At 49.7% G+C, this 14963-nt stretch overlaps 1 protein-coding gene across 1 annotated transcript in view; it reads right to left on the bottom strand.

The window, feature by feature from the left end:
- Window positions 1-11440, bottom strand: part of LOC135261557 (protein capicua homolog) — a 54241-nt gene extending 42801 nt beyond the window's left edge. The window contains exons 1-4 of the mRNA XM_064348008.1: window positions 11212-11440; window positions 2507-4332; window positions 2332-2471; window positions 115-2139 (exon numbers count right to left, since the gene is read on the bottom strand). Of these exons, the coding sequence (XP_064204078.1) occupies window positions 115-2139; window positions 2332-2471; window positions 2507-4140 (3799 nt within the window). The 5' untranslated portion in view covers window positions 4141-4332; window positions 11212-11440. The remainder of the gene's footprint in view (window positions 1-114; window positions 2140-2331; window positions 2472-2506; window positions 4333-11211) is intronic.
- Window positions 11441-14963: the final 3523 nt, after the last annotated feature.

Raw genomic sequence — 14963 nt, 5'->3', positions numbered from 1 at the left:
CGCTGCTGATGTCTATCTGAGCGCATTACCTCCCAGCTCATGGATCCCCCTGACTGTGACACCCTTCCCTCTGCAAAGCATCCCCACTTCAAAGCAGCTGAACGGTGCTCCTACCTGTCCCGGGACGGCCCATGATGATGTCCTTGCGCGGGGCGGGGTGCGGGGATTCGGCAGGGAGGATGAGGGGCAGCAGGGCGGTGGGGGAGGGGTGGCAGGCCACCGGCTGCTGCAGGGGCCCCGCGAAGGCTCCAGCGTGGCCCCCCCGGTCCCGGCCCCCCGAGCCGGCGCTGGCCAGTGCGGGGCCGACGGCGGGGCTGGACACGGAGATGCAGGAGAGGGCGGGGCTGGCCTGGGCGGGGCGGCTGAGGGGCGCGGCGGCGGGCAGGGAGGGCGCAGAGGACACCAGCACCAGCGCCGGCCCGGAGCTGCGCAGGAGGACGGTGCCGTTGGTCGCCGCGGCGTTGATGGGCACCGGCACCTGCAGCCCGCCCGTCGGCTGGGCCGCCTGGCTGTGCTCGCTGGAGCAGGCCCCGCCCCCGCCCGCCGCCCCGCCCCCGCGGCCCAGGGGCCGCTCGGTGAACTTGGCCAGGGGCACCTCGGGGTTGCGCACGATGACGGGCGAGTCGCGCGGGGCCTGCTGGGACGCGGGCACCAGGCGGCGCAGGGCGGGGTCCTGGGGGAGGGGCGAGGGGGGCGTGGGGGACACCAGCATGGGCGGGGGCGAGGCCGCCGCCGAGGAGGAGGGGGGCCGGCTGCCCAGGCCGCGCGGCCGGGAGAAGGGCGCCCCCTGCTGGCCGTGCGGGGACATGGCGTGGAAGGCGGCGGGGTTGAGCGCCAGGCCCAGGCCGTGCTCGGCGTGCTCCAGCTCCGCCTTGGCGTAGTCCTGCGCGGACGGCGGCGGCGGCGGCAGCGGGGCGTCCGGCTTGCGCTTGCTGGGGCTCATGGGAACGGTGAAGGTCAGGCTGGTCTGGAAGGAGGGCGGGATGCCCGAGGGGTGGCGCTCCCGCTCCGCCCCCGGCGTGCCCAGCTTGGGCGTGGCCCCGCCCCCAGTGCCGCTCAGGTGGCGGTGGCGGCGGTGCGGCAGGACGGGCGAGGCGGTGATGGGGCTGAAGTTGGCGGGCCGGAAGCCAAAGAGCGGCGAGGGCGAGGGCGAGGGGGCGGGCGAGAAGGGCGACTGGTTGGACACGGGCGAGAAGGAGGGCGTGCCCGAGCGCGAGCTGCCCAGCGACACCAGCATGTTGGCCGCCTCGCACTCCTCGAAGTCGAAGCGGGACAGGTCCTGCATGGAGGGGAGCACCAGGCGGGGGCGCGAGTCCCCCCCGCGGCTGCTGGCCTCGCTGCTGTCCCGCGACGTGTCGTCCCAGTCGAACTCGCTGCTGGCCCGCCCGCCGCCCAGCCGCAGGTCCGAGGGCGTGACGGTGCCCGAGCTGCTGCCCCCGCCCCCGCCCCGGTCCCGCTCGGCCCCGCCCTCCATCTCCTTGGTGCGCATGGACAGGTGGCGGGAGCAGTAGCCGCGGCGCTGCGACTCCTTCATGCAGCCCTCGCGCGAGCACAGCCGCCGCCACTGCTTGCCGTTGAACTTCTTGCGGATGCCGTTGGGCGTGCACACCACGTCGCCCTTCTTGTACTTCTGCTGCGCGGCGGTGAGCGGCGTGCGCGAGCGCGAGGAGGAGGAGGACGAGGTGGAGCCCGAGCCCCCGCCCGCGGCGCCCCCGCCGGGCGCGCCCGCCTTGTCCTGGGCGCCCAGCGAGCTGCGGGCCGAGGACGAGCAGGAGGAGGAGGAAGAGGAGGGGGGGAGCGGGGGCGGGTGGTGCGGGTCCACGCCCACGGCCCCGGGCCTCTCGGGGCCCTGCAGCACGGGCGAGGGCGGAGGGTGGAGCCCCGCCAGGGGGTTGAGGGCCAGGTGGGCCACCGGGGGGCCGCCCAGGGGGTTTCCGACGCCCCGGACTACGGACAGCTGGGGGCCCGGGTAGCCGGGGGGCTTGGAGAGGATGTGCCTGTGCGGGGCCCCGCCCACCCCGCTGGCAACGCCCCCCTCCTGCAGCTGGGCCATGCTGAGGCGGGACACCTCCATGTCCTCCTCCGGGGTCTGGGGATGGACAGCCTGCTGCTTCTGCATCTGCTGTTCCCTCTCTCTCTCTCGCTCTCTTTCCCACTCCCTCTCCCTCTCTCTCTCCCTCCCCCTCTCCCTCTCTCTCTCCCTCTCCCGCTCTCTCTCCATCTCCATCTCCATCTCCCTCCCCCTCTCCCTCTCTCTCTCCATCTCCCTCCCCCTCTCTCGCTGTCTCTCCATCTCCCTCCCCCTCTCCTGCTCTCTCTCCATTTCCCTACCCCTCTCCCTCTCTCTCTCCATTTCCCTACCCCTCTCCCTCTCTCTCTCTCGCTCCCTCTCTCTGTCTCTGTCTGTGGCCAGGCTCAGCACGCTGGTGGAGGTGAAGGAGGAGGAGGAGGTGTGGAAGGGAAGCTCTGTCCTCCCAAGGCCCTGGACGGGAACCCGTGTCTTTGCCTGGACCCCCCGTCACTCAGCTGAAACACGCTGGGCTCCGCCTCCATCTCCTCCCTCCTCCTCCCCCTCTCGCCGCCCTCCCACCTCTCCTCGGGCTGGGGCAGCTCCCAGGGGTGGGCGAGGAGGCGCAGGCTCTGGCGGGACACCCAGACGGCCTGGGCGCTGGCCCTCCTCTTCTCCTCGTCCCCGGCGGCGGCGTCCCAGAGCACCTCCCTGTCCTCGCAGAGCATCACGCGGTACGGGTAGGCCACGGCGGGGTGGGGGTCCACCTGAGAGACCACGCCCTGCCTGTAGAGCTGCTCCGCCCCCTCCCCGCCCTCCCGCCCGCCCCCGAACGGCACGCACACCCTGGTGCCGATGTCCACGGGGGCGAGGCCCGGGGGCGGGGCGTCCAGGATGAGGTCCGCCTCTCGCTGGTGGGACGTCCTGTCCGGGAGGGGGTAGTGCCACAGCACCCTCTCCCCGTTCAGCTGCACCCACACGGTGCACAGCTCGCCCCCCACCTGCCGCACCGCGCCCACGCGGAACACGGGCGACGGGGGCCCGCTGGCCAGCCCCGCCCCCCACCCGGGCTCCTCCCGGTCCCGCCCCCTCGCCTGCTGCCGGACCAGCACCCGCTGGTTCTTCAGCCACTTGGCCAGGGCCTCGCCCGGGCCCCCCTGCGGGCCCCCGTCCCGGTGCGTGGAGTTTGGGCGGGGCGGGAGGACGGGCGAGGGGGGTCGCGTGCTGTGGCGGGAGACGGGTTCGGGGTCGGGGTCGCGGGCGGGGTCGGGGGCCGCCTCCAGGTCGGCCGAGTGCTCGCTGGCCGTGTCCGTGGAGTCCGACGAGCGCACCGAGCTGGGGGGGCCCTCCCCGTCCCCCTCCCCCTCCCCCAGGGGGCCGCGGTCGGGGCGCCGGTCCTCGGGCGGGCCGCTGCCGTGGCTGTGCGCGTCCGTGTCCGTGCTGTCCTCGCTGGCCGCCGCGCTGGCTGCGCTCGCCGCCACCGACTGGCCGCCTGCGCTGGGAACACCACCGCCGCTGTTGCCGCTGCCGCTGTTGCCGCTGCCGCTGGTGCCGCTGCCGCTGTTGCTGCTGCCACTATTGCCGCTGCCGCTGTTGCTGCTGCTGTTATTGTTGTTGTTGTTGTTGTTGTTGTTGTTGCTGTTGCTGTTGCTGTTGCTGTTGTGCGGGGGGGTGGAGGCGCTGGCGGTGCAGTGCTCGTAGGTGTACTTCTTCTTGGGCACCCTGGCCTTGAACGTGGCCGTCTTGCGGCTGGACGGCGGGTTGGGGCTGCTGTTGGTGCTGGCCGCGCTGCTGCTGCTGCCGCTGCCGTTCGTGCCCCCGGCTTTGGGGCTCACCCCTTGGTCCTCCGGCTTCCCACAGTCCTCAGCGGCTTCTCGCGGCCTAGCTCCGCCCCTCTGGCCCTCCCTGTCTGGGGCTGGGGCGCACCTGACGGCGGGCTCCTCTCGGCGGGGCTCCGAGCCGGGCGGGGTCTGTCTGTTCGCCGCGCTCTCCGTGCGCTCCTCGGGGTCCGGAGCCTGCTGCTTCTCCCTCCGCTCGCCCTCGCCCGCCGCCTCCGCCGCCCCCCTCCTCTTCCCCCCCTTGGCCCGGGTTGACGGGGGAGACCGCCTACCTTGCTTTTTCAAAGGCTTCATCTTTTCTTATTTGCTTCCTTTCAGCCCTCTTGTTCTTCACAGCGGGGTCCCTCTGCTCCCTGTCACTCTTATTTGTTAGAGTCTTTTCTTCGCAGTTTCTCGCGTCTTTTTTTCCCCCGCCCCCTCGCTCTCTCTCTTTCTCTCTCTCCCTCCGTCTCTCTGCCTCCTGTTCTGTCCTTGGGCTTTTCAGGACTAAAATGGAGAATAAAGACAGAGACAGCAGCCGATTAGCATTATTGTTAATACATTACACTGCATTGCACTGGTGACTTCACTAACACTTGTCTGTGGTCACAGAGTAGCTGTGGCTTGGGACAGGACTTAACTCCATCCTATTCAAAGCAGGGCTGTGTCCCTTTCCAAACTGCACTATAAGTAGCTGTGTGGACTGTCTGAGTAATCAAGAAAGGATTCTGAAATTATCCGCAATTGAAGATAGCGGAAAAGAAACGGTAGCACGCACTCCGCCGAGCTGCATTGAACGTAGAAACCGAAAGAAACCATTTCCAAAAAAGACAGAAATAAAATGCAAACAATGCCTGGATTAAAGCGGTAACTTTACTCCAAATTATTCAATTCATAAAATGTGCGAGGATCCACTCAACTTTTGAGGTGCTTCTAAGATAACTGAAATTGCAATTCAATTTTCTGTGGAAGATAATAGAACGTTCAGGTTGCCAACAGCAATTAATGAATATCAGTTATGAATATCTAGGCTTTTTATTCTGTTTAATAGCAGCATGTGTATTGTGTACAAGAGACAGGGAGAAAACTACATTTTTCTTTATCAAATATCTGCAGTTCTATACACCAGCTATTTCACTTGCATCTGACAGTACTGCTGCTGCTCACGCATGGCAATTTAGGTGCCACTGGGCACAGGCTAATTTAAGTTACTCTGAAGTGCAAAGAAGCAGAAGTGATTAGGGCAGAATTGGTATTTGGCTTGCCAAATTGATCTGCAGGAGGTGCTGGACTAGAACTAATCCTGTGGCAAAGAGGTTGTCCAAATGCACAGAAATTCTCCCACGCAGGTGAAAATTATGTCTGTGCGGTGAGGTGACACCTGACAGCAGCTGAAAAATGGTAGAAACGTTTATACACTTCCAAATTTTGCTTCCCTTTTATCGTGTGAAAGGAAACAGTTTTTGGCACAATTTTTTTTTTGTTTAATTTACTCTAGGCCACCAGGGGCTCATTTCACACAGGTCGTTTAAGTCAGGATCAGTTTAAGTTCTCTGGCCTGATTCAGAACTAGTCTGATTCAGATTAGAGAACCAACTCCACTTCCTGACTCTAAGATTAATATGACCAAGCCAAGTCAAGGCCAGCGTGTCAACTTTAAGTGCGCGTGCATTTCTAAACTGTAAACAGCTTACGGAAATCAGTTGGTAGAAAATGGAGTAAGAGGGTATGCAAGAAAGGGTAACAGATAAAATCATTTTATTCCAGGACAGTAATACTTTAATTACAGATACTAAAAATGCCATAGAAACATATTTTAAATCCAAACAATCACAGTACCAGCTGCTTGGCAGAATATGGTGCAGTTTTGGAACAACACACAGCATTTTTTCTTGGTGACTGTGGGAATATTAACATTATCCAGCACAACACAGCTAAATCTAATATCGAAAAGGAAAGTGTCAACTGCAGCGTGATAAACATCCCGGGCATCTGCTACACAATCAATAATTTCAAATACAGTAAATATGCTGAGCGAAGTTATTTTGTTTTTTTTTTATATATCCAACATGTCACATACAGTTCTGAACAGAATATTGACTTTCATGCTTATCCCATCAAGGGTGTACAAAAGCATGCACATAATATCAATTACAAGACTATTTTTATTTAACCCCTTAAAACCCACTTAAAATCTAGGCTTTTTGTAAGAACGGCTATTTATCACACACACTAAATCCAATTAGAAACAATCACACCACTTGGTTTTACCTTGCTGTGCACTCTGACCTGCACACAGCAGTCAGGTTGCTGTAAGTCAGGCTTGTAAGTACTAAGTAGGCTGCTGTAATTTGCATATGCAAATAGTGTCTGTATGAAATGAGGCATAGCCTCCCAGCCCCACTATAATTACTTATCCAGGCTTGCAAAGGCACCCCGAAAGGAAGTGTGAACTGAGGGAACTCATGTCTTTCACCAGCATCCTCGCATAGGTTTCACAGGTTTGAGACCAGGCAGTGCTCTCGACAATAACAGCTGATTTGACTGTGAACTCTGAACTGACCTCTCACCTTCAACCTGTCCTGTGTGCTAAATAACCTGCCAGGAATTTCCTCCCACCAGTGTAGCCCACAGTTGTCAAAGGAGTACGCAAGCCTCCTGATCACAACAGGGTGACAGCCAAAATATTTTTTGAAAAAAAATGACATTTTTCACATGTTAAATTCTATTAACTAAAAAGATAGAAATTCTCGTTTTTAGGTGCTCCTGAAAACACTTCCAGCCCGATGGAATTACTGCATTTTTTGCAGCTTATGTAAAAAAAAAAAAAGTGGATTGATTGATCATGCCTCAGAGGAGGATTTTGGCAAAGTCAATGCCATCGCTGTAGTATTACCAGTTGTTTGACTTGTTGCGGCCAGTTATTGGATTATAAAATACCATAATCATCAACCTGGGATATCAATTCCAGCTCTCCTTTGGGGAAGAGGACTGCCTTGTTATTTCTATTTTATCTCTAGTGATTTTACCGATCGAGACAAAGTTTTCTGCATCAAAGTGTAAGCTTTACAATGGTATACGGGTTATAGCGCTGCATCTTGAATCAATGACCGATAAAAAAATAATAATTTAAGAGAATGTTATTTTCAGACGCCAGCATCTAATTTCATAGCCCTTAGGTTTTAAGGATTTAACATCATCATTTTTCTAATGGGCTGATTTTCTTTCCCCAATATCCCCGGCCATAACGTCAAGGTCACAGGTTTTCTTGAATAGAGAACATCCAATTTTATTAACCAGATTTGATGTTCATTGTCTCAAGGTTTATATCAGATACCAGGGTGACTTAATTTTTGTCCATCACAAATATTTTTTATTTACAGAGTGAAGTTTCATGCACTTTTGTGCCGAGTTGGGTTCAAATCCACAAACTCGCTTTCAGTCCCAACTCCAGGCCCGATCCCAGGACCTGGCAGCTCATAAAGTGCCCAGTTTGTGGGCACAAAACAGGCATACAGTCCAGGACTTCAATTGCAGACATACAGACCCATGCAATCTACGCTGAAAAACGCTTCAAATAAACAAGATTTCAGCCAATTTCCGTAATGGAAAATTCCACGAGGTAGGATGCGCATGCAAAGTCCTCAGACAGACTCGACGCGACGACGCATCAGCGAGACGCCGCTGCTGGGGAGCTGCCGCCGGTATGATTCAGTGGCTGGGATCTGAGGGCAGGTGTATGGATGCACTGCAGTGGAATCAGAGCTCGGCCTGTCCGTGCGGAGATCCCTCCTCCACGCATCACACGCCACTGCATCAGGGAGGATGTTCATTCATCACTCACTGCCGTTTGCTCTAAAATGTACGTTATTTGGCAGCTTTAAGTTCAGCTGGAAAAGGCATTCATCAGTCCAGATTTCTGTATAGGCTGGGCTTTCACTGCCAGACCTTACAAGCATATCGATACGTTCGAAAGATAAGTCCCGGCAGAACCGTTTCAGCAATAATGGAACTGATGGACAGCTGATAATGGGACCGATAACAAAACAAGAACTTTCACACAAGCAATCTGCTGTGGATCACATTGAGCAAAAGAAGAGGAAAAGGCTAAAACAAGCGCCCCCCCACCCCCACCCCCTTCTGCTTCCTGTCCTCATTTGCATACCCAAGCCAACAGCATGCGGGACAGATTGCATTCTAATCTGCTGTATCATGGTGATATAATGAACACAAATTGCAGAAAATAAAAGCTCTGGCGAGCGGCAGGCGAGCGCGTCCGCGGGGTCACACACACGGTCACGCACGGGGCTCCCGGCCCAAACGGCCCAAACGGCTCCGGGGAATTCTCCTCTCTCTATTTTCAGCCTCTCCCTCTCTCTCTCCCTCTCTCTCTCTCTCTCTCTCTCTCATTCTAGCGAACGTTTCGAACCCTTTCTCCGCCGAAGACATCGGCGCGCCTTGGCGCAAATCCACGCTTCCTGTCGAAGGCCATGATGTCACTTCCTCACGCGTAAATGCCCCTGTTCCCTTTGCGTCCGTCGCTGCCTCTTTCACATCCTCTTTCTTTCCCTTTGCTCGTGTGGTTTGTTTAGAGAGGGAAAAAAAACATTAATTCTGCAAGAGATGATCCATGTTCTTTAATTAAATAAGCCAAAAACTGAAACTGAGATCATCCACAACTCTTAATTATGTGCAAATTTGAAAGGTTATTCACTCCGTTTAGATTTAACAGTGTTAAGGCTATTCAATGATAATAAGTAGGCCTAATTAAAAATACTGAAGAAAAACCTAATATATTATTCAAGCCTCGATATTTAAAAAATAATGTCAGCAACTACATAGAATCGCGACCTTAAATGACCAGAATTTCTTTTAAAAAATAAGACAATTACTGAATAACGTGCACATTTAATGTGCATGTGTTCTTGAATTCTTAACTGAACCATCTGACTAATAATTACAGATAACAAAAAGAACTGCTACACAAATAGGACCACTGCCTCAAACACAATATGACCCATACATTTTGCCAGGAATTCCCCTGTAAAAAAAAAAAAAAAGACCAAGATGACACCACTTAAGTTCCAACTGCACACATCTGTTCAGTAATGTACAGGGACAAACACAAAGCACATAAACGTATCAACACACAACACTAATCCTTTGGGCATCGGGTGACATTATAGAAGTGCTAAACCTGATGCAGATGATCACGCAGTAAGATTATACTGATAAGAAATGAACACCAGCTTATGGCATTGTAAATACACTCCAGATAAAAAGCCATTGCCGTGTCCAATATAATATGGTGTCTTAGCAGATGTCTGTCAGCACAGCACAAACGTGAACTATACCATGCCTATGTCACGGTGCATTTGGTGCAGGGCTGCACTCTGACAGGAGTCTTCAGATGGGCCACACTGCACCAAATTGTTCCTGTACGTCATTATCTTATCGTCTGTCTGCGTGGAGTACTGTGCTCCAAACGTGCAGCGTGTGCATATGTGTGCCTTGACATATTACTACGTCTCAGTGCACTCTGCAGGCCAGTGGAGTGTGGATTAACATTACTGCACTGCACTGCACTCCACTGTGAAGGTAGTGCAGTAGGTTACTCTAAAAAGTGGGTGTACAGGAGCTTTAGTTTCGCATGGGACACTATCAGGTTAGCGTTGTCCTAACTAGGTCACCAGGGAACGCACATTCCGAACAACAGGAAAAACCCACAAGAGCACTGATAGAATTCCATATGCTAAAGCAAATTTTCTCAAGTGGTTTTATTTGGTATTTTGGAAGTCTGGAGCTAGTTGCTTCAAAGTGAATGCATTACGTTGACAGAGACTTAAATACATTCGCAGTAGTGGCCGCAGTTCGAGACAATACTATAAGTAGCAACGTTAGCAACCTATATAGTCCAATTTAATCTATACAGTTCCAGTAACCGCAGTTACTTTGCCATTAAAAATATACTACTGTTATCTGATTTACCAAAATCTAAATACGTAATGACAGAAAACAAGCGACAGGGCTCACAATGATCTATATCTTATCGATTATTGGACGAGTGCTAAACGCAGGCATAAAACAATAACGTCATTAGGTCTAGCTACAGATATGCAATGGCAGATTATCAATAACGTTGCAGTTAGATATCGATACATATATTCGCAATAGTTAACCACCTATTGTACATTAAAACAATTTAAAAGTTCTGTGTAAAACACTATGGTAGCAAGTGGCACTACTTAATTTTACCGATAAATTTAATCTTGCTTGTTAGTTATTGTTATGAAGTGATAACTGCCGATAATTTACTTTAACGAGCGATTTTCGTTTATATGTCTAGCTGGCTATAGCTATGACGGTAGTAAGCCATTGGCCGTCGAACAGTTCGCGATCTACAACTACTAGCACTACCACCGTAGATACTACTACACACGTAGTGTTGCAAGTCTATGGTTGTAACTAAAGCAGATTACGGTCTCAGCAAAACAGGATCGAGTGACGCTGGACAGGCCTCCTCTTAGAAACAAATGCTGCTAGTTACTTAGCTAACTAGCGTGTAATATATACAGATAAATATCCCTTTGCAACGAACTTAATTTGTTAGCTGGCTGACAATATTCAACCAACATGATAATGCAAATGAATAACTTAATGCACAGAAATTATTAACGCTCAGTGAATAAATATTAACAAATAGAAGCCGACACCGAAAGTTGGGCTGAAACAGGTGCAGAAGGGGCAGTAGTAGTTAGTTAGCTAGACTAGTAGTAGTAGAGTTAGCTGTCGTAGTGAAGTAGTAACGTTAAATTAATTAAATTGTAAATAGCTTGTCGCTCGCTAGCCGGCTAGATAAGTAGCAGGAAATCAAGCCAAAACAACTTATTTGTGCCATGGAAATAATAATTATTTTATAATGCTTGATGTGTACAAGCAAGTTTACTGTTGCAGGTGCAATAGGTTGTCTTTGTTGTCGCAAATTAACTGTATAAAGTCAAGTTTATAACTTAGGGCTGTGCTAACTACCTAGCTATAGCTAGCTCTGTGTCAGTCGCAGCTGCGACGCAGTAGCAAAAATAGCTAGCGTTGGGTTAGCTAATTAACGTTAGCAAGCTCCAGGGTCTTGGTGTTAAGACTATTTTTCGGTAAAGTTTTTACTGTACACCCCCGCACCCCCTTTCGCGCCCCTCTTTCTATTCGCCTTGTTTCAATACTTAGATAGGTAGCACGCTACCCAGCAATAAATCTTTCCTACTCTTCTTCCAGACGGGGACGGTCGCAAAACAGCATCACAGATAATACAGCGCTAGCCAGATAGCTAGCAACATATCCTAGTTTGCTTGAAAGACCAAAAGAGAGTATAAACTCGTTTGTTTAACTCACCCCAAAAGATTTACGGTGCTGTTTGCTGTCGATACAGTAGGGAATGTATTAAAATTACACTGCCGTCCATGGCTGTTGCTTGTCAAGGTTTACTTTATTCTTCCTTGGTAAAACATATCTTTCTTCTCACAGCAACCCAAAGGAGGAAAAACTGAATCCCTTTTACACTACAATCACAAAATGGTGAATGAATCTCTAACAGCTGGCCCGTTTAGCCAATCAGAAATCACTGACAGGTACAGTAGCCTGTAGTTTTAAGGTATTAAACAGAGGGCGTGGTCAACTGTCAAACTACAGGTAATTGACACTGACCATTAGCGAATCGAACTGTGGGAAAATACCTAGCCGGCGCTTGGGCACAAAGTTTACAATACCCAATTAGAGATCAGGGAGGCTTAGAAACAGCGAGTAGGTGGGCTAAGCAAAGGAAATATTACGCTAATAGCCAATCTGAAAACAAAAAATACACCCTATATGTGAATAATTAGTTATGAACTGCACAGACATTACTCCCAGTCCAACGGTGCACTCTGGGATGTGTTGTTCATTATTTTATCAGGCAATTTTGTACTCTAGTTACTCCTGCTGCAAAAACTACAATTACCCCATCCTAGTTTCTCGATTCATGTATTGTCTCAAGTTTACTTGTTGGCGATCAAACGAGGAAGTTAGAGGAGGAAAACTATCCTATGAAGTTGTTTCCTCTGAAATTATATAATTCCTTTTTATATTATCATTTCGCCAGGTGTACTGGAATTATTAGTGAAATTGCTAATTTCAGTGCATACTGATGCCTTGCATCATTCTCTTAACATTCCCTATATACTGTTCTTCACTTTTTCCACACTCCTCTCACCATCGCTCTATTTCTGTTAGCAACAGCCCCTCACCTTGCCCAGTCCAACCAATCGCATTGCTCAGCCAGTCTCTACCTGACGTCAGCAAAGGTCCAGCCCCTCCTCCTCAACCAACCTGAGTTGAGTTTTAAGATGACGTCATTCAACGACAATGCAATTGGTTAAGAGACAGAACTCATCCCAGCCAATGACCAAGTCCAATGGTGATGTCATTACGCTTGTTGCCACCAGATGGAACGAAAAGGCGGGGTTTTCAGTAAACTCAGCTAACCCCATGTTTACTACAAAAAGAGCTGTATTATAATTAGCAGTGCCATTATACAAGATGTCTGTTAACACCGTGTCTGGATAATGACATTTGTCATTCCTCAATGCGTGAAATATTTATCTTGTCTCGTATTTTGTTGTTTGGATTAACTATTTTTATGTTTGCCATTCCACTTTGCTTGCATGATAGTAAGGCCAGCAATGCACTTATTTGAGACCAAAATTCAAGAGGAAGATTAGAAGACAGCAGTAATGCGTATTTCTGTCTGGTTCACAGGCAGCAAAACCGTGTAACAGTTACGTAATTGCACTTTGCAGTCGCGCATAATCATGTATGTACAGAGAAAAGAGAAGAGCATCTCCACGCCCCAACGTGATATTACTAAGGTTTATATAAATCAGTGTACAGCATTGCGCACTCAGGTTCCCTGCAGCCTTTTACTTTTCTAAATGAATGAAGAGTTACCAGAATTTGGGGGTTGAAATTTAGGACACTATGGAAGAAGAGAAAATAGTTTAAGAGGGATGAATGTAGACATTTACAAGAGATGAGAGCTGCAGAAGCAATTATAGCTAAAACAGCAACACGTTTGGCATTTATAAATGCTTCTTGGATTAGAGACATCATATTGGCACAAATGCTGCAGTTGTTTATGTGTTCATTGTTTATAGAAAACATGTTAAATAGGTATTATTAATAGGTTGATTAAATTATGAAAGCAAAAAAGAAAAATTTTAGAAGCTTTTGATTAAAAAGGGAAAAAAATTGCATGGATCATACTATCACCATAAACAAGAGAATGGAAATATCATGTTCAGAAAATTCAAAGAAAAACTTGAAATGGCGTAATGGAATTGGAAATTATGGTGTTAATTACATATACTGTGCAAATATAAGAAGAAATGAAAGGCAACTGCTTTGTATAAAATAAAGAAGTGAATTTTTTATTTCCGTGTCTCAAATGTGCAATGGAGCCACTGAATCTTTGCCTTTAATACTAGCTCTCTATTTTTAAAGCCTGCATATCTCTATCTCTATAGAAAACTGTTGCATCTTGGCTTTCTTTCATTTCTCTCTTAGATCTGGAGTTACAAGGAATAGCTTGCAATAAAAAAAATCTGTGAAAACAGTGAATACCAGTAGCACGGTATGTGTCAGTGAGGTGCACCAGGTACAAATAAGAAAAATAAACAAAAATGCAGTCTGCAGCATTACTGTGGGAAGATGCACACTGCCTCACATGACACACCAGTAATGCAACCCAATTAGCTAAATTTGGCTCATGCACAGTCTAATCTGTACAGACATGCATGTTTGGAATCCTTACAAACCTGCAGCTTGCACAGTGTCACCAACATGACTGGGGGATGGGGGTGCCAAATAAAGCATCACTTTCACAGATGAAGGTGGCTGGATGCCAGCCTCACATGACTCCTCACACAGACTTTGGTGGGGGACACCCTGTGTGTGAGGACCCATAAGGATTGTGACAGCTTGTTTTAAGATTGGCTGAGCTCATTCAAGACAGAACAGATATATTTTTGGTCACAACATAATGGAGGCACCAGGCACAGTGTAAAAAAAAAAGAAATGATCAAAAAGAAGTAATCAGCAGAAGCTTAGTGCATACTCAGGGCATGGTGCATTGATTTGCACAGGTAAGAGGAAATGAAATGAGTTTGTACAGTACAAAAATTGTACTATACAAATACACAGGAGCACCTAGTTTAATGTAAAATCATTGAATCCAATTAAATTTCATTTGTATTGCATTTTTTCACTGTCATAAAGATGCTTTAATGGAAAATGGAGATGGATAGAAATGGTAAATTAAGAAAGTTCCCCAAAAACCATTAAGTGAGTTAAAAAAAACTCCCCAGTAGGACGGAAAAAAAAACACTCGAACAGTGAAGAGAAAAACTCCTAATTTGGATGGGGTATGCCAGCTATAGAGTGGGTGCCTATCCTCCTTTGGCCTGCTCAGGGCCAATAGTTAAAATAGGCTAGAAGGGTTGTGGGGAGTTTATAGGAACAAATATCCATAGCGGTTGGACAGATTATAGCCCAAGATATTAAACACATTGTTAAAGGGACTTGCTCCAGAGTATCTAAGCAAACTTTTACTTTACTATCCCCCACCTGTGCTCCGTTCACAAGGCGTGAGCTATTTGAAAGATCTGATGATAACTAAAATTACAATGGGATCCTACTGAGCTCCTGTCAGATGAAATGATCTCCTTTTGCATGTTTGTGTTATTGACACACTCTCATTGTTGTGTACATTGCATTCTTCTAAACTTTTAGATATGTTGCCATGGCATAGCAGCCCCAGACTCCTCCATGTTACAAGCTGCCGCATTTTGAATATTTAACGTTGTAATTATCCAGTTAATTTCAGTTTGTTTGTGTTCTCTGCCCTGGGATGTCTGCCCCTTTCCCCCACCCTGAGTTCGCTGACTGCTCCTGCCCTGACCTTCTCCTGGTTCAGGCCATGCCACGATGTAACCCAGAGGCCTGGACTCACAGTCTTGTTCCTCTGACCTGCATATTAATATACACTTCTTTGTTTTGACTATAATTTAAAGCCTTGGTTCAGTAGCTTGGAGAATAACCTTGTCATCAACTTT

The sequence above is a fragment of the Anguilla rostrata genome, chromosome 8 (assembly GCF_018555375.3).
Source record: "Anguilla rostrata isolate EN2019 chromosome 8, ASM1855537v3, whole genome shotgun sequence".
NCBI lineage: Eukaryota > Metazoa > Chordata > Actinopteri > Anguilliformes > Anguillidae > Anguilla > Anguilla rostrata.
The sequence above is the reverse complement of the archived record's forward strand: the minus strand, read 5'-3'. Positions and strand labels throughout refer to the sequence as shown.